The sequence below is a fragment of the Phalacrocorax carbo genome, chromosome Z, assembly GCF_963921805.1.
Source record: "Phalacrocorax carbo chromosome Z, bPhaCar2.1, whole genome shotgun sequence".
Classification (NCBI taxonomy): Eukaryota; Metazoa; Chordata; class Aves; order Suliformes; family Phalacrocoracidae; genus Phalacrocorax; species Phalacrocorax carbo.
The window spans coordinates 25,487,597-25,506,796 of record NC_087548.1 but is presented as its reverse complement, the minus strand read 5'-3'; the positions used below and the strand labels follow the sequence as shown (position 1 = coordinate 25,506,796).

Below are 19,200 nucleotides of genomic sequence, written 5' to 3'. Positions count from 1 at the left end.
GCCACTCTCCGTAATCTTTGAGAAGTCATGGAGAATGGGGGATGTCCCAGAGGACTGGAGGAAGGCAAATGTTACCCCTATCTACAAGACAGGCTCAAGGGAGGATCTGGGTAACTATAGGCCCATCAGCCTTACTTCAATCCCTGGGAAAGTTATGGAACGAATCCTCCTGGGGGCCATCACAAGTCAAATGAAGCACGTGATTGGGAAAAGCCAACAAGGCTTCACTAAAGGCAGATCATGCTTGACAAATCTGGTGGCCTTCTATGACAAAGTGACTTGCCTGGTTGACATGGGGCAGGCAGTGGACATTGTCTACCTGGCCTTTGTCTACCTCTCCAAGGCCTTTGATACAGTTCCTCACAGCCTCCTCCTGGAGAAATTAATGTGTTATGGCCTAGACAAGTGGTCTGTGTGGTGGGTGGGGAACTGGCTGACAGGCCACACCCAAAGGGTGGTGATAAAGAGCTCTTTCTCAAACTGGCAACCTGTCACAAGTGGGGTCCCCCAGGGATCAATGTTGGGCCCAATGTTATTCAACATCTTCATAAGTGATCTGGATAACAGCATCAAGTGTAGCCTGATGAAGTTTGCTGATGACACCAAATTGAGTGGGGAAGTAGACATTCCAGAAGGGAGAGCTGCTCTGCAGGAAGATCTGGATAGGCTGGAAGAGTGGGCCAGCAAGAACCTTGTGAAGTTCAGCAAGGACAAGTGTAAGGTCTTGCTCCTGGGAAAACATAACCTGGGAGTGCAGCACAGACTGGGATCCACCTGGCTGCAGAACAGCTCTGTGGAAAGGGACCCGGGGTCCTGGTGGACAGGAGGCTCAATATGAGCGAATGGTGTGCTCCTGCAGCCAAGAAGGCCAACAGGATGCTGGGTTGAATCAAAAAGGGCATTGCCAGCAGAGAGAAAGAAGTCATCATCCTGCTCTACTCAGCACTGCTCAGGCCACACCTGGAGTACTGTGTACAGTTCTGGTCCCCGCTATACAAAAAGGATGTGGACAGACTGGAAGGGGTCCAGAGAAGGGCCACCAAGACAACCAAAGGACTGGGAAGCTGCCACACGAGGACAGGCTGGGAGAGCTGGGTTTGTTCAGCCTTGAGAAAAGGAGGCTCAGAGGGGATCTCATCACTATGTACCAGTACTTAAGGGGCAGCTACAAAGAAGGTGGAGACTCCCTTTTTACACGGAGTCCCGTGGAGAGGACAAGGGGGAATGGACACAAGTTGCTCTTGGGGAGATTCTGATTGGACACAAGAGGGAAATTCTTCACAGTGAGGACAGTCACCATTGGAATAATCTCCCCAGGGAAGTGGTTGACTCGGCCACGTTGGACACCTTCAAGAGTCGTCTGGACAGGGTGCTGGGCCACCCTGTCTAGCCTCCGGTCTTCCTAGAAATGTTGGACTAGATGATCCCTGAGGTCCCTTCCAACCTGTGATTCTGTGATAAAATCTGGTGTCTAAATTTGACAAGTGACATTACTGAACTCTCTGATTCCTGAGGTATTCAGAAAGGACTTTTTCTACCAAATCTTCTGAACTTAATTAGCAGCAGCACTTTTAGAATATGCCTGAGTTAGTCCACCCACAGAGCTAATAATCAATCTCACATCCTCCTTTTGCTGTACTGAATTTATCTAGGCATCCACCCAGTTTAGCGTCCCTCAGAGGCAAAGGAGTAGCTACATTAACTTGAACATTTTCCTGTTTACTACCAGCGCCATTAAGGAATGTTAGTTTTTTACTTGTACCTGGCCATCTAACCAGCTAAACAAGGTATCCTTATCCTCAAACTGAGATACTTTCACCTTCTGAATGGCTAGTCAGTCAAGTGACATGCTTGCTTCCTGCTGTTCAGCCATCCAGCTGAAGAGTGGCAAGCACTATCACCCAACCCTTTGTAAGATCTGCAGACCAAGACCATACAATATGTAAGTAACGAAGGAACTATCTAATAGTGACTAAAACATTCATCAGGATAAAGATGATGTGTGACGCCACTTTATAAGAACTTTCGGATGGCTCCAACGCAGAGAAATGGCACAAGAATCACCTACTTACTGTCCCCAAGGACCATACTACACGGTTATGTGAAAGGCAAGCACCAGCAGCCCAAAAAGAAACTATGTTCTATAAGGCGTCATACAGAGCTCTTTGTAATAGATTTTACTTTATAGGAAAACCTATGAAACAGAAATACAAATTTAACTAGTAGGAGACAGTGATATTGATACCTAAAAATAAGAACGGTGCCTCACTGAACTGACATGTCAAAAAAAGCATGAAAAAACTCTAAACCAACCTGCTGGAGCTACGAGATCTTCTTGAAGAGCTATAGCTTCTTGGGGGTGTTCTGGATCGCTTCTCTTTCTTCTTTTTATCATCTCTCTCTTTTTCTCTTTCTCGTTCCTTCTCCTTATCCCCATCTTTTTCCTTTTCTTTGTCTCTGTCCTTCTCTTTCTCCCCTCCTCTGTCCTTTTCTCCCTCCTTGTCCTTAATCTTCTCTCTTTCCTTCTCTCCTTCTTTCTCAATATCTTCTTTTTCCTTGTTCTGATCTACCTCTTCCCTGTCTTTTTCCTTCTCCTTATCTTTCTCCTTTTCCCTGTCCCTATCTTTGTCCTTATCCTTGTCCCTGTCCCTATCCCTGTCTTTGACTCTCTCTCGGTCTTTGTTTCGCTCTTTATCTCTCTCCCTGTCCTTTTCCTTCTCCTTGTTCCTCTCTTTATCTCGCTCTCTTTCCTTGTCTTTGTCTCGGTCTCTCTCCTTCTCCTTGTCTCGGTCTCTCTCTTTCTCCTTTTCTTTAGCCTTTTCTTTTTCCTTGACCTTTTCTTTGTCTCTTTTCTTGTCCCTGTGAAAAGCCAAACACAAATCCATTAATTCACCATTAAACTTTCCAATTAAAATTGCAACTAACTCTTTAGCGTACATTAACTGCTCAAGATAAAGTATGCACCTCTGTTGAAAAACAGTAATTATTCGGTATTTTAATTTCCCACCCGTTTAGCATGAGGGAAAGGTTATACAGCTAAGAAAATTTTGGAAACCAAACTGGAGGAGGGGAGGGCAAAATCAAATCAAACAGCGATCTTCTGAAGGATGTTATTACACTTTGAGAGAATATCTCTCTTCACCTCACAGTTACATTATTACACATACATAAATTTTCTACTTTTTGTCAGGAGTGAGACAAATTCTGCAATCTGTAAATCTACTCTTTACTGAAAGTGTGTCCACATAAAATGGACTGCAGATTAACCACCCTCAATGAATCATTATTGTCTGACTGACAGAAGTCTTTATTCTACAACATTCTCTCGCATAGATATCCTGGAACTGCTTGGAAGTCCAACAACAACTATACACAGAAATAAAAAAAAAAACAGCATAAAATTTCACCAAACAAATTCCCTCAAAAGGCAAATGTAAGGTCAAAACTCAATCAAGACAATTCAATCACCTCTGATGTCATTAAGAATTCAAAAATTATTGAAAAATTATTAATACAGTAAAAAGAGAAGCGAGGAAACAGAGCAAGTCAGCTTCTTTGGGAGAGGCAGAATGACACATGTTCATAAAAAGAACAACAGTGAGTAAAATGCCAACTGATGTTCTAGTCACCAAGCTAAACAGAAACTGATTAGATCACAGTTTTGGCTGGTAGAGCACATTTTAGAATAGGATTATTTGGAAGCGCAAGACTCCATTTTTCCTTTCTAGCAGAAAGACACATGACTTCTAGACCTGTCTCTATGACATATGAAAATGAGCCACTGTTTAGAGAAAGAAACAGGAAAAAGCACATGGAGAAGCTGGTTAGTAGGCCTTTACATGTTGAAGAGAACCAGACTGACAGAAGTTGCTGTGTCTAGTGGTATTGGTACCTATTCTAGGATTTAAAAAAATTCTCAGAGAGACTCCTTTACACATGAAAGGTCCTAAACACAGCCCCCATCTTTCTTCAATGGAAGAAGTGTTCAGCTGTATTTTCTTCTCAACTGCTAATAAATAGGCTGTTGTATGCTCTGTGACCTGACAACTTTGGTTCCCAACAGGTTTTGGCAAATACTCCTTGAGAAGTCTCAGAGAAGGAATGAAAGATCATAAGCATGAAACAGCACACAATCCCTGCAATAGTGAAGAGTCTCGCAATGACCCAAGAAATGCCTTCCAGTTAATTTATCACAGAGAATTCATTGGACTTGCCCCGTCCAGTGAGGAGGTATTTCAAAAGCTCCAGACAACAGCAACAGAGAATCAAAAGGATCCATCAGTAAAGCCCAGCTAGCTATGTAGCCTACTACTGTTTCCACTGAGGTCCACAAATCTGCAGTTCTCTTTCCCACAAAACTTCTTCCCTCAAAAATCAAGAGAACTGCACAACCTAAGTATGAAGCTCCCTTTAAATGAATAGGGAATTTCAGAGATGAAACAAAGAAAAGTACCAAGACTTCCATTCATGAAGCTACTTTCATAGGCACTTTTGTTTTGTGAATATTCACTACTTCATCCCTCAGAAAATTATGTTATTTTCTTGGTGGAATTTCACAGTTCAACAATTACATGTTCAGACTTCATGATTAACAGACTAGGTAAAATATAGGTATATTAGATCCTGAAATGCAAATATGTCATATAACAGACACATGCATTTATGCCCACAGCAGTGTAGGCCAATATGAGACAGCCAAAGGCAAAAATAAAAGCTCATGTACAAAAACCTTATACATGTTCTCAGAATGCGGGACCAAGTTCAACCTGAATCCAACCTTCTCAACAGAAATAGATTGAACAAGCATCATCTACTTTTCTGCGGGTTGCACAGGCTACAAGAACATTCCTAATCTATTGCTTAAAGTCTGGCAAGTTTTGGTCAGTTTGCGTGTTGATTTATATGTGGACTAGACTATCAAATTTGAGGTACCTCAGTGTGGTGGTTTAACCCCTGTAGGCACCACACAAGCTACTATGAAGAAAATTAACTCTATCCCAACCAAAACCAGTACAGGTAGGATTAAAATTTACTTTCTATGCTTTTGTCCCACAGACAAAGCAGACAAAGCCTAGGTACAGGCTAAAGCATTTAGAGATTCCACCCTTTACCATGACCTAAAAGGTTTGCTAGATTTTTTCAGAAACTCTGTACTGGTGTGTTAAGAAGAACAGTATCATTTCTCAGGAACAGAACTCACCGAGAACGAGAGCGACTTCTTGATTTCCGCCTTTCCCTAGACCTGGACCGTTTTTTCAGGGGACTTCTGGATCTGCGTCTGTCCTTGTGTCTTGAGAGTGATCTGTTGCCAGATCTACTTCTATATGAACCATGCCAGAAGAAAAATACTTTAATATTGAAACTCCATAAAAATTAGGTCAACCAACAAAAGAAAACCATAAATCTTGCCTCATTACATAAAATTATACAAAGAGTTACACCTCAGTAATACCTCGCCTACCAATATTTTTTCAAATATAGATACTTTATGCTTCACCAGGTGCATATGCCCTCCTTTGAAGCAATGCACCATTTAAGTAATACCCACGCTTCATAATAATCTCCATGAACATTCTGGAAAATACAAATTCATATTATATTAGGATAGCTGTTCTTAGTAAATTATGGTGCATAAAATCAACTATAGACAATTTCTATCAGCTTGTAAAAATAATTAGTTATGTTTCGTTTCTATTCCAGGCTCAGTCACTTATTGCAGTCTTGGTCACTGAAGAAATTTGGCTTTAACTGGTCTCTTTTTGCTTTGGTCTCCACCTTTACAATTTAAATGAACTTGAAAAAAACCAAACCAAAACAAAACAAAAAAACCACTATCTGTGGTTCAGCATTTAGTCAAGTTACCTTTTTGGTTGAAAGGATTTGTTAGTATGGATTTCAATGATAAAAACCCTCAAGGAAAAGAATGAGCACTTACTACATGCAAAATAAAGAATCCAAATAATTTGCAGATACACTGACAAAAATCCATTTAAAGTCTTCTGATAAACATACAGCGTAGTCGCAGATTTGATGAAAAAAATAAGAATTTTAGAATTACTTTTTTTTTTTCTAAAATAGTCTCTCCCCAGGAACGTAAAAATAAAAAGCTGAATTTGAACATTAAGTTTCAAAAAAACACATTTTTGCTTGCTTTGCCTGAGGTTAAGGTACCATGAAGTTTAACTTACCAAAGACAGAAAGGCCATAATACTCAATAAATCCTGAAGAACGGGGAGGTATAAAAAAATACCAGCTCCGCCTCTCTTGTGCAGCTCAAGACACAGAGTAATATGTACCAAGAGGTCAGCTGAGGCAACCTTTTTTAACCTACAGCTTTGCTCCACTTATCAGCACAGAAATACAAACTAACTACAGGGCAAATCAATTACAGCTGAGTCAAAATGAGACCCTGAATAAATTTTATATCATAGAGATGAAAACTATTCTGTGTTTTATAAAACACAAAAGTGTTCTATGAAACAGTAAAACAGGGAAGTGGTAAGGATAGTTTATACTTAGGGATGAAGTTGCCTTGACAGTGCAGAGTGGCCTGTTTTCAGCATATTCTTAAAACGGTCAGTAGCAGTAGTAAAACATTTTAAAAAAATAAAAAAAAAACCAACGAAAAAAACTCCAAACTAAAATATAACCGTCAACAGTTGGTTAAAGCACAAGTTTTCCACAAGCAAAAATACTCAAGTTCATCTTCTAAAAACCAATTTTGTCAACACAAAATAGTACTGAGATTACTGCAGTTATACAAAACAAAAGCTGTTTTTCAATTACATCCTGAGTTAGAAAAACAGCAGAGAAGCAAGCAATAAGGAAGTGACCAAACTATTCTTGCATTAAAAAGGTACCCAATATTTTGATGTCATTACATAGCATGTACTGTGGTGTCTTGCTATTGCAAAACTGAAGCCTGCACTTATATATTTGTTTGGTAGTATAACTGATGATAAATCCCTCTGGCCAGCTTTTCTGTATCTAAAAGAATTCTATTTGCCTTGTTAAAGAACAATGCATGAAAGGATGCAACAGAGCTGTTGCTGCAACACTGACAACACTCACCTTTTTAAAGCGTAAGCTACCAAATAAGTTCTTAATTATTTCTTTTTTTTTTTTAATGCTTAACATATCCAAATACCTTTAGATTGATTACATAAATGCTCAGAAGACATTCCTGACATTGAAAGAATCTGAACCATCTCAGGTAGCGTTTGTAAGTCTCACATAGCAAGACCATCTCATTCTTGGAAAAAAACTTAATGGATATATTTTCAGGACAATCTAGTAATTTTATTTCCTCCCATATTACAAAGCCTGTTTCAGAATTGAAGAAATCCAGCAAAACAAACAAAATCTGCAGAACGAAACTCCTCCCCAAAGCGTTTTTCTTCTGCTTTTAAAAACCATAGCTTTACATTTACAGTACAGTAAATAAGAACACTGTATTTGTTAACTCAGTGTTTAGAAGTTCAGGATGTCAGGAACTTGCTACTAGCAAAAAGAGCCAGCCTATCTGATCAGGGTTTTAACAATAAACTACATGTTCAATCCACAAAATACAGGTAACTATTTCCTTTTAAAATATGGGTCACAAAATTATATGATGCTACATGGCAGAAAAAGCACCATGAAACCATAGAAATGGTCATGCCACATGGCAGAAAAAGTACCTTCTATTGTGTTTTAACTGAAGGTAATCCTGAAACCATTTAGTATTTAAAGGGTAAGACACTCTCCTCAGAGACAAAGTTCCTGGTTACTCTGATCTGCTCAGTGTAAGTTGTAATCTTCTCTACGGGGATACTTGTCTTGTAACTCAGTAAGAAATCTCAGTAACTACCACCATTCAAAAAACCCCAGTATGATCTCTTAGTCCAAAATAAAAACCATACCCACCTGTGTTTTGAGTGTGATCTTTTCCTTCTAGATCGGGATTTTGAGCTGGACCTGGATTCTGAACGAGAATGGGAACGAGATCGACCGCCTTTTCTTTCACTGCTCTTTCCAGACTCTGAGAGGAAAAAACCACTTTGCACTGTAAGCTCAGAACATTTAAAGATCCCATTTAACAATGTGGCACAAGTGGAATGTACCACATGTAGTGCAAGGGGACTACTCTTTGCACATCTTCCTTCTTTGCAAATATCCTTCAGAAACATCCAAGAAAGTCATTGCATATACTCGCTGAGTGCAGCCATCCTGCAGCAGTACACATAAACCAGATAATTATAAACAGCTATCTCTATTAGGAATGGGATTTATGTTGCTGCCACAATGCACAATGTTCTCCTCTTGGTCTGTTATTTAATATAATTACTTTCCTTTTTTTTTTATAACCTGAGAAGAATAGAGTAAATTTAGGGGGCATAATTTTGTAAACAAGCATAAAACATATTAATAATTAGTACTTTCTATACTTTTAGATATTTCAATCACTGTACAAATACTGAAGTTTTATTCCTCAAACATTGCTTTGCGGGAGGAAGGGATGCAGATAACAGGGTGAGAAGTTTGATCCAAAGGCCAGGAAGTCAAAAAAACCTTAACAGTGACCTCACCAGGCTTCAGTTCAGACTCCAGAAGATTGTTGTTCTGCTGCTTAACATTGAGGAAATGTTAGAGCTACTTTTCTTCCAACCCTAAAAAACAACAGAAAATACTCTCCCACCCCCCAAAAAAACCCCTCAAGATCCCACACTATCTAACCTACGTAAGATAATGTCTGGGTTTGTTAGTAAGAAGAACGACGAAGTCTTGCTGATGAAAAGAAAAAGGAGGATCTCCACTGCAAGCTTAACAAGTTGATATCTTTTTTATGCTGTGGTTTTGCAACCAGTTTAAGTCAGCATAGATCAGCACTGAAATGTCTGTCTAACCTCTTAACCCACAATCACCTTCCTCCTTGACCTGGCATCTCACTGTTAACAGAGATCAAGGAACCAATCCGGATGAAAAAACATCCTTTACAATATGGTAGGTTTCCTCCCAGATTCATTCTCTGATCCCATTTGCTAGGAGGATGCACACAGTCTTGAACCAGCATGAAAACCAGCACAGCACAGGGACATAATTAACCTGCTGCAGGTAAGGAAAGCATAATATTACTGCTTTCAGAACCATGCTAGCTCCCTTCTTACCATGAAACTATGGCTTTCATGGTTGCGAGAAGAAAAAAAAATATAAAGCATTTTCTTTTAAAAGTTTGCAAGTACTTTGAACTTACAAAGCAGCAACATTAAGTATTAATCTAGTATTAACTTTGTATTTTTTAAAACAGTCAGTGAGCATTTATCAGAAAATAAGACATGGTAAAATAAAGAGCCAGCTTCATTCCACTGCTTTGTTGCATGAACACAATTTTGATTATTTTCTTTTTTTCCAATACATACTGTTCACCTTTGAGTACCTTTTTCCTGTGTTTGAAAATGCTCTTAAAAGCGCATGCCAAGGTACATGCAGAACACGTCTGTTAGGTAATGAACATAATATGCCTACCTGGCTCAATAGCAGCAGATATGAAAGACTGTGCTTCCCTTACTCTCTTCATCACCTCCTCCAGCTCCTTGGCAGCAGCTTGTGGTGTCATTTCAGGAGGCTTCACTATCGCATTATTGGAGTGATTTATTCTAAATTAAGGAAACATAAAAACTTTAACTCTCAAACACTTGAAAAGGGAAAATGAAAAACAACTAAGAAAGGAAAACACCTCAACTTCCATGTATGACTAAAAACTTCGAAGTTCAGCAAAACTACAGATTTGTCCTAACACTCATCCATTCTAAGTATTTCCTTTCAAATCTTACCACTTTTACATAAATACAGCATAATATTTCTGTGTTAAAATATTTTCTATTAGAAGTCTAGGAATCTCTTTCTCTATTTCAGATCAAATCTCTACATTAAGGCCTACTAATTACATACATATATAGAAAGCTTAATTAGTACTAAGGACTTTGCAGAATCTTTCACTATTATAGCTTCTACTACATCAAGATTAAATATAAATACATTTTACTCAATGCTGTCCATATTCTTCTCAGAGAAAGTTATGCCCAACCTTGAAACTGGAGTTTACAAAAATGTTCCAGTTTGTTAACAACTGGTTCTTACACTGAACAAACATTCATGTGCAGAGTCATGAATGTGTAAGGATACAAAATTCAAAAGTAATATGGATAATTAATTTCTTACTTCAGTGGCCTGTCTCCAAACATAACTCCATTGAAGGCAAGAGCTCGAGGTACAGAATTTTGGTCTGCAAATTCCACAAAAGCAAATCGTGTTGGTTGCGTCTCATCACCTGCCATTCGCACAAATTTCACTTCTCCAACTTGCTTAAAGAATTCAAGTAGCTGATCTGCTGTTGTAGTCTAGAAAGAGTGAAAGAGCTCAGCTGAAGTAAAATACATAATGAAAATCACTTATGCAATTATCAGGTAATCTACAAGCTACAGACCATGGAAAGATCCCTCACCATTATTACACAGGTGACACCAATTTCGTAATGTTACACTTTAAGACAGGTATTTTTTCTTCCATTAATCTAAAGAATATACTACAATTGACAATAGTGGAACCACAAGCCCTCAAGTCCTACAGCTAGGTTAAAAAAAGCATTTGCACAGAATTTTGCACTTTTCCAGCAACTCATTTGAAATAATCGATGAGGAATTTCCTTACACACCTGTGTCCAAGCTATTGACTGTGCATTTTGATCAACTGAAAAAAAAGCCAAACAATATTGTAAGACTTAGCTATTACAAGTTTTTCTACTAGCTTTCTACTTCTGAGGCATTGCTCAGCTAACACAGCCCAGCCGGACATTTAATCAACACACCAAGTAAGTTTCTTGAATTCAGCTACAGTGTGATTTCTTTGGCATCCTGACAGAATGAATTCCACAGTCTGGTCTGATCTGACTGGGACAGAAGCATTCAAAATTTGAAACATGATCAGTAACCAAAACGAACATTTGTTGTTGTTGTCGAAATTCCTATTGTTATCAACTGAAAAAAAACTCTTTAACATGTAAGATTAGAATTCATAATTTACAATTCTACACCTTCCATTACACAAAAAAAGCTACCTGGGAATTCAGGTTTCCAACATAGACTGTTCTCCTGATTTCATCGATTTTGGATGGATCCACATTCCCCATAATTGGTGGTTGTGGTATTTCTCCCAGTGCCGTAATGTTAGGGTCCAATGCTGCTGCTGGTATAGCCCCCAAAGTGCCAAGTGAAACGCCGAGCTGGAAAACACGAAAATAAGAGATGCTTTGCAACCAAGCACTGGTGGGAGATACATCACTTGTAATACTTGCCTGCCTTGTGCATTTCTGTAAAAATAAATAGAATTAGTATAGGCAATACTTTAAGAGCCCAGCTGAGCACTTTTTTAAAAGAATAAAAATCTACACATAAATAATCTTCTATAGTTAAGATTTTCTGTGGGGTATCTGTTAACGTCTTATCAAAGACATCTGGCCAGGGATGCAGTATCTCAAACAAAAAACATACAGGCTTAGATTTCTAATGCTTGCAGTAAATCAAATTGAGTAAGATGCCTTCAGGCACTGCTAATACTCTTATTTTTTTGCCACAATTATTAGGAGTAGATGAGGAACTGCTGAGCCCTTGTCCAGCAGGGGAAGAATGGAATTTGCAGTGCCCAGGGCCCATTTGTTCTGTAATAGGTATCAGTCCATCAAAGGGACAGGTAAAGTACCTTTTGGACAAACACACCAGGTAAGGCAAGATTAATTACAGTTGAAATGTGAAGGATGTTAAGTGTAAGCTCCTTCCTTACAAACACAGTCACTTCCTAGAGAATGAGAAAAGTACAGCTCTCATTGTGGGAACTGGGAATTGAAATCTCTCCTGGGGAACGTTATTTTAAAAAAGTCACTTAAAAATCACTACTAAACTGGTCTGCTGAGTTCCTGGTTTGAATTTTATTTCCCAAACGAAAAAGCAACTGCCTTTTCAGCAAACAAGTTTTCTAACAAGCATGAGAAATTCTTAACAAGCCACCAGTAATTTTTTTTTATGTAACAAAAGAGAAAACCACTCCATTTTAACTCGACATTTTTCCCGAATAGGTCACAGCAACCTGCTGATGTGAAGAAGGGCTTACAGATGCAAAAGGGAACTGAGCAGAAGCAGCAGCAGCTAGCTCCTATGCCTTTGTAATGAAAACATTGTTAGGTGAACAGTCAAAAGCCATGTCATAGCAGTGTCATGTAAAAGCATCTTAATGCAGCATTTAAATATTCCATGAAGAACTGTGTCAATCTAACTATTATGTTTTAACAAATTTTTAGAAGCTGGATAGCACTGCCACTAGACCTAATTAATGGGTCTAGGGAAGGATAACATTTGTCCATTTTATGGACAAAACCAGAACCAGTATTTATCCACTATTTTGCAAAACAATAATCTGAAAGAAAAACCCAGAAAAGGTACTGCATAGATATCTTGTGATAGACCCTCAAAAGAGGCACCACACCTAAACCCTCACTGATCTAGCATACAAGAGAACGACATCCATGGATTAGATAGTTCTTGTTCTTTGAACACAGAAAAGGCTAATGAGTATAGATGAAACCAGAAATCAAACAGCAACTGAATTTTACTTACTGTAGTCAAAGGGGTTGGTGTAGGTATAGGAAGCAACCCTGCACCAGGCATCAGGCTTGTCATAGTAGGAGCAGGCGCCAACAGAGAAAGGGCTTTGGCTTCATCTGGGATTTTACCTGAAGAAGCAAATGAAAGCATTACACAGAGTTGGAACACTACACACATTACTCTTTCTATGATTTTACAATTTACCCTTGCATTTAAAAACATAATAAATAACAATGAATCTATCTACCAGATCCTTACAAAGAAACAAATAAGAACTTAAGTTTTTCCTTTTACCCTGCTCTACTAGGAAAAACAAACGTGAGCAAAACTTCAAAGACTAGCAATCTCATTAATGGATTATTATTTTAAAAACTGAATAATGTATACAATTATTTAACACTTTGAGCTATGGGTCACCTGTACTGGAAACTTAATGTTCATGAACCAAACGATATCAAGCATGGACGCTTTCCCAGGGCGGTGTTTTCGCGGTGATCGAAAGTTGTTTTACACATGACAACCGTTCGTGTTGGCTGCATCACTAATAGCACACAGAACATCAGATACAGAAAAGAAGAACATTTTTTAAAGTTTAATCCCCAGAAATGGCAAATAACCAAATCAGTAAAAGAAAAAAAAAAAGAAAGAAAAAACAAAGTATGTGCTAACTAAAATTTGTGCTTTTTTTTTTATTCCTCTGGTGCTACCTACTTTGGATGTAAAAATGAATAAAAACAAAATAAAAACTATTGAACTACTGTGACTCCACAAAATACATATTACAAGTAAGTGAAGTTGGAGGTGAAGGAGGGAGGGCAGAAAAAATTTAGTTTTGTACTGTCTCACATTCTAGGTCCCCTCAGTTTATCTGAAACTTTGATAAATTAGCTTTATATTTACTGGGATTGAAGAAAATTGTAACTGATCAGCTAAGCAAGCTCTGTCTTCCCAAAATATGTATTTCCTACTCTTTCAAATATATTCCCTGTCATGCTAAAAGTTTAAGTAATATCTAATCTGAATTAAATGCAGGTTTCGTTCAATGTTAGTCACAATTAGACTGCTAAACGAACCCCCCAAAATCTCCAAAAATCAAAAGATTTAATAGTTAAATGATTACGATTACAACTGAAGAATTTAAACTGGTACAAACATGAAACACTAAACTGAAAAACTACAAAAGGAAGTTCTAATTATACCAGGTGTCTATGATCTATTCAAAATTACTGGTATAACTGTATATATGCTATCCAACTGAGCCCTTTTGTATTACCTCATGCACTTCAGTAAAGTAAATGCTTTTATTTAAACATTGTTTTAAAGTCAAGGGATATACAAATATTCTGCCAGTGTCTTTTACTCCTTTGGTTCAAACTGCATCTTTCAACTATAAACCCCCTAATTTCAGGATTTAAAAATTAATATATAAATATTCTTATCAAAAAGGAAAATATGAGGTAATTTTTAAAAACACTGTGCAGATTTAGCTATACAAGTTTCAATAGACCCAACAGGAAACATACTACTTCAAAAAAAAATAAAAATAAGAAAGAAGTGTTGCAAACCTGTTCTACAGATCTGCAGCAAGGACTGGGTTACAGTTGGATATGACCAAAGGACAAAACAAATCTAAATGAAACTTAATTTATATGTAGCATGGGTGGAATAAAAAAGATAAAATAACAGTACCCATTTTTTTCCTCATGCTTCCTATTTACATTTATTTAATTTATGTTAAATTTTGAGGCACCTTGCTCCTTAACATGTAACAAACCACTTGATTTTGCTATCTAAAGGAGAAAAATAGGAAAATAATTAGCGCTTAAGAATTAACTGTGCAATAACGACTTCCAGGGCTTTTTAAAAAACATGCATGAATCTGAGTCATCATCACAATGATCAGCACTCTACAGATCTCATTTTGAAGTCAGGCATGCAATGAGAGGTGTACCTGATTTGCCTGACTGCTCATGAGTAACAGGTACTTTGCTGCATATCCTGCCTAATATGTAGCTAACTAATAGGCTTTTGAATATACAGTCCCAGCAGCTGTGCATGCAAATTAGGCATAGAATTATGTACCAGTTCTTCTGAAAATCAAAATACTTAAGTGTTTTCAAATGACTAATGAACCGGACCTTATCCTGAACTGCTAGCATCTTGCAAGTAACTAGATACTCATGCAAGTTTCTACAGGATCAACAGACATGGCTCAAGAAAATCCAATGGCAGAAACTGCTCCTGAAGTGGTGTGTCTGCATTCTAATTTAGATCCTCAGTCACTAATGTACATAAGTATATGCCTAATTTAAGTATGCGCTTACATAAAGCCAATTCAATATACACTTAACCAGATAAACTTAAGAGATGTTTAGGCACTCAGCTCTTTTAAATAGGAACTGAGTTAGGCACATAACTAAACAGACAATGAGTCAAGTTCAGAAAGGTACTTAAATACAAGCCTAAACTTTAAGTATATGGGTCCTCTTACTGAAATAATTGGAATTATTCATTTGCTCAAATGTCACTCAAGGAATCCACTGAACACTTTCGGTTCAGTGCACTGTTATAGCAGTTCAAAGAATGAATAACATTTGTATCTAAATTGTAAAGTTTAGCAGTATTATTTCCAGAACACTTTGGTCCTTCAGCAATGTAATGTTTTATTTTAAATACAAAATCTAGTTGGTCAGTTCCATGCCACAAACAATGGTCCATTTATTTCATTCAAGAACGAGAAAGGGTCTATCTCTAAAGACAAAACCCTGAAAATTTGCCTGTATATTCAAAGACACTGTCTTTTGAAAAGACCATTCTCCAGTTTTTAAGACCAGGTCAAACTTTTTAACAGTTCTATAGAAAACAAACTGTTGTGGGGAAAAGAAAGAAAACCTGAAGTATCTTGCAAATTTACTTTGCTGTTCTTTATATAGATTTGAAAAAGAAATTAATATGTGAGGCCACATGATCTCATGAGTTACAGGCTTTTAAGTTTCGGAGTTTTATCTCCATGAATTTATTTATAAAAGGAATACATGCCCACAAAGATAAAACAAAGCATGTGGGTATATCACAACAAATTAAGGCACTTTAGTTTAAGAATAACTGTTTCAGCTTTTAAACGCATGGCATTTAAATGCTGAATGGAAATGAGGTAAAGATATTTGTTTTCTAAAGAGGGAAACAGACAAAATAAATATGCCACATCTATACCACATCCTTAGAAAGATTTCTTAGAAGCTCTTGTGCTTAGTAAACTACAGATTCAATGATCATTTATTGATTCTTCACTTTGCAAAAGAATCTGGAAGCAGATGCAGATGAGCTCTGCATTGCCTAGAGACATTTTATGTTACTTATGAAATGTACAGTTGTCCTAAATAGCAGTTATGATTGTTACTTTTCTGTATCATCAAAGTACTTAAGAGCCCTAGTCAACCTAGGCCATACCAGAATGCATTTGCTGAACAGAAGTACGTGCATTAAGCAAGGAGTAATTACAGTATTTTTATCTGCCCTGCAAGTGCTCAGAAGAAATTAATTTCCTACTCTTTGTACTAAAACTACATGGTTAATCCTCTCCCTGCCCCTGCAAACTGCTTCTGCAATAAGCAAGTTTGCTGGTTTTAAAAATACTTAACAGTTTACATCTACTCTAAACATAATTGAAGGAATTGTTATTTTCCTGCTATTTTAAATCAATGGAAAATGCACACTTACAAATAAAATAATTTTCAAGCAATCCAATTCATGATTCTTATTGGATTTAGGAGCAGAGATTAAAAAGATTACACCTACTGGCAATTACCTCAACTGCTACAGCTAAATCCAACAGAGATCACAAAACAAAGCTCTTCCCAGCTGCAGTGCACAGCCTGGTTCATTACCAAAGTGAAACCAATTGATCCCAGCACAGCTGGCTGGGAAGAGCAATGCCTGAAGGACTAGGCAGACCACCTGGTCCATCACTTCTGTTTCAGGACTTCCGTTTCACAAGAAGGAAGAACATCATTTAAGGAGGAGAACCTTCTCAATCAATCCAGCATCAACTGCCAGGGCTTCTGAGACTGTGAGATGACTGAGAAGACACTTTTTTTTTTTTTTCTTTTTTTTTTTTTTTAAAAAAACTCCTCTTGAAATAACCACCACTGGAGCATGTCAAAGTGCAATATACACACACATACATACACACACACAGAGAACTGATTCAGTGTTCCCACAAATAACAGCGTTAAAAGACAATATGCCTCACGTAACACAGTCCAACCAAAACTTCAGGCAGCATTTGTACTTATGAGTGGTAAACAGATCTTCCTGAAAATTACAAAAACAAAAGGATGAAATCTTACTGCCACTGACTTCACTGGAGCAAGGTTTCATCAGAAGCAAACAAGTATTTCATGACATTCAATATTCATGAATGTTCAATTTCAGAAATAATTCTTTTAAACTCTTTGTATTAGACATAAATAGTAAGCCTTCTTTTAAACAGACCATGCAACCTAAACCAAAACTACTCTGCTGAGAGGAGGAAAAACAGGAGAGAAATAATCATGACTTTACTTTGTAAAGCCAGTTTCTCCAGAAGTAAGAGTTTCAACTGCCCTTTTCCAAGATAAACTCATACAGCATAACATATGAAAGAATGTCTTAACCAATATATTAAAACTAATATATTTTTCACTGTTTCTGTCTTCTGACATAATGTGCTCATCTGTTGAATTTAGATGCTTAAATGTATTCCAAATCAAATTTATCTGTAATTCACATAATAAAAATTAATCATATTCTAAATTCTGTGTATACCATCCACCATTCATAAGCAGCTTCAAGTCAATTTCAAAATGAAACACTCTGAACCCTTTACAAAACACCATTGAAGTACCACTGAAGTACCAGTTCACAAGTACAAGGGAAAGAGATTTAACAGAACAAAATAAAAAAAGGGACAAAATAAAATAAAAATAAAAATAAAAGAAACAAAGGAAAGAAAGCAAAATAAAATAAAAACAGAGACAGGGCGTCCATCTTCAGCAGGCCAGACTTCGATCTCATTTCCCCCATGAAGGTTTCACTTGGCGGCAGGTTTAGTGGCATGGCAAACAATGCCTAACTCAGGCAAGTGTAACAGGTCTGCCTTGGCCAGTCTAGTCATCTAATAATGCACAAATATCACACAGAGAAAACATACAAAACCAAATTAATAGTCAAAATCCATCTACCAGATAATGTGGACATAAAATTTAGAATGATTAGGGTGGCATCTGTTTATCTTTCAACCTTTGCATTCTCAAAGTATAACGTTTAAAGAAAAACCTACCAATACACACACAGAAAAGTCATATTTTGACAGCTTAATAATATTACTTCATTTACAATTACATTTTTGTTAAATTGTTTACTAAATGTCACAAAATTAACACTGTTTTCATTGTGTAGTGACTCCTCATATTCCCTTGATTTACCACTGTTAAAATACACTCCAAATTTCAGATTTTATTCTGGTTTCTAAAACCAATTTTTCAAAGTTCTGTTCTACCTCTCATCTATGTTCGATTCGGCGCATGAGATGTTTTATTACTGGCACTGTTGGCTAAGGACATAATTTTACCTCCTGGTAGAATACAGACATCACTACTTTTAAAGCCCATGATACACTCCACTGTCTCCATTAAAAATGCATCATATGATAGTGAATCAAAAATCTTGCGCTGTGGTCTCCAAAGCCATACTTAATCCACACAATAAATTCCTCAGAAAGTTAAACCTATATAAATTCACGTCTTTATAAATTAAAATTAGTGATTCTGTTACAAAGTTACATGGAAACAGTATTCTGACATTAAAAAAAAAATTGACCTCATAACCCAGTCACTTGTCCACCTAATTATGCACAAATCTTTGTGGGGTCCAGAATGATTTTGAACAGTGACAATTTTTCTGTAATATGTTTTCTCAGATTCACCTAACACGTCAGCTACAAATGGGGTGGGAAAAAGATTTGTCAGACTTTGATTTTATGCTCCTTCTATTCATTGTCTACCATCCAGAGAAAATGTAGCTTTACCCGCTTGTTGCCATATCAAATCAGGCAGTGATCTCATCACAAGAAAAACACCAGGAAGTATTTTTCAGTCATTAGGTGCCAATCTTTCCTCTTTGCCAACACAGAACCAGTGTTAAGGTCTTTTCAATGAAACGTAAAACTAAGATCCTTAATAATTTGTACTCAATTATTTAGGGGCAATTTTTCAATAATAAGGACTCTGGTCCCATTAGCCTCTACAAAGCTTCAAGTAGATACAGCAAGATCCTCTTTGTGGTTTAAGACAAGTTCAAAAAATAAAACCAAAACCCCCCAAATCAAGGCATAAAAGCAACTAGAATTCTAGGCTTCACAAAGACAAATATATGTGCCATATGACCCTTTGAAGAAGGCTACAAGAATAGACAGTATACTGTAGGTCAATATAGCCTTTAGTGAAAGTACCTGGAGACTCTATGAAATTTGGAAGACTTGTCAGAGTTTGCTAGGAACATCCCAGACTGTTGTTACAGCAGCACT

General features: G+C 37.2%; 1 protein-coding gene across 3 annotated transcripts in view; it reads right to left on the bottom strand.

Moving 5' to 3' along the window:
• SREK1 (splicing regulatory glutamic acid and lysine rich protein 1) overlaps positions 1-19,200 on the bottom strand; it is a 42,215-nt gene that overhangs the window by 12,304 nt on the left and 10,711 nt on the right. Inside the window, exons 1-8 of one of the 3 annotated variants that reach the window (XM_064438322.1) lie at positions 13,053-17,782; positions 12,648-12,763; positions 11,096-11,260; positions 10,201-10,379; positions 9,505-9,635; positions 7,906-8,020; positions 5,201-5,320; positions 2,314-2,859 (exon numbers count right to left, since the gene is read on the bottom strand). In XM_064438322.1, the coding sequence (XP_064294392.1) occupies positions 2,314-2,859; positions 5,201-5,320; positions 7,906-8,020; positions 9,505-9,635; positions 10,201-10,379; positions 11,096-11,260; positions 12,648-12,710 (1,319 nt within the window). In that variant the 5' untranslated portion in view covers positions 12,711-12,763; positions 13,053-17,782. Of the gene's footprint in view, positions 1-2,313; positions 2,860-5,200; positions 5,321-7,905; positions 8,021-9,504; positions 9,636-10,200; positions 10,380-11,095; positions 11,261-12,647; positions 12,764-13,052; positions 17,783-19,200 lie in introns of those variants that run through there. The other 2 variants (XM_064438319.1, XM_064438320.1) reach the window with 2 other exon arrangements.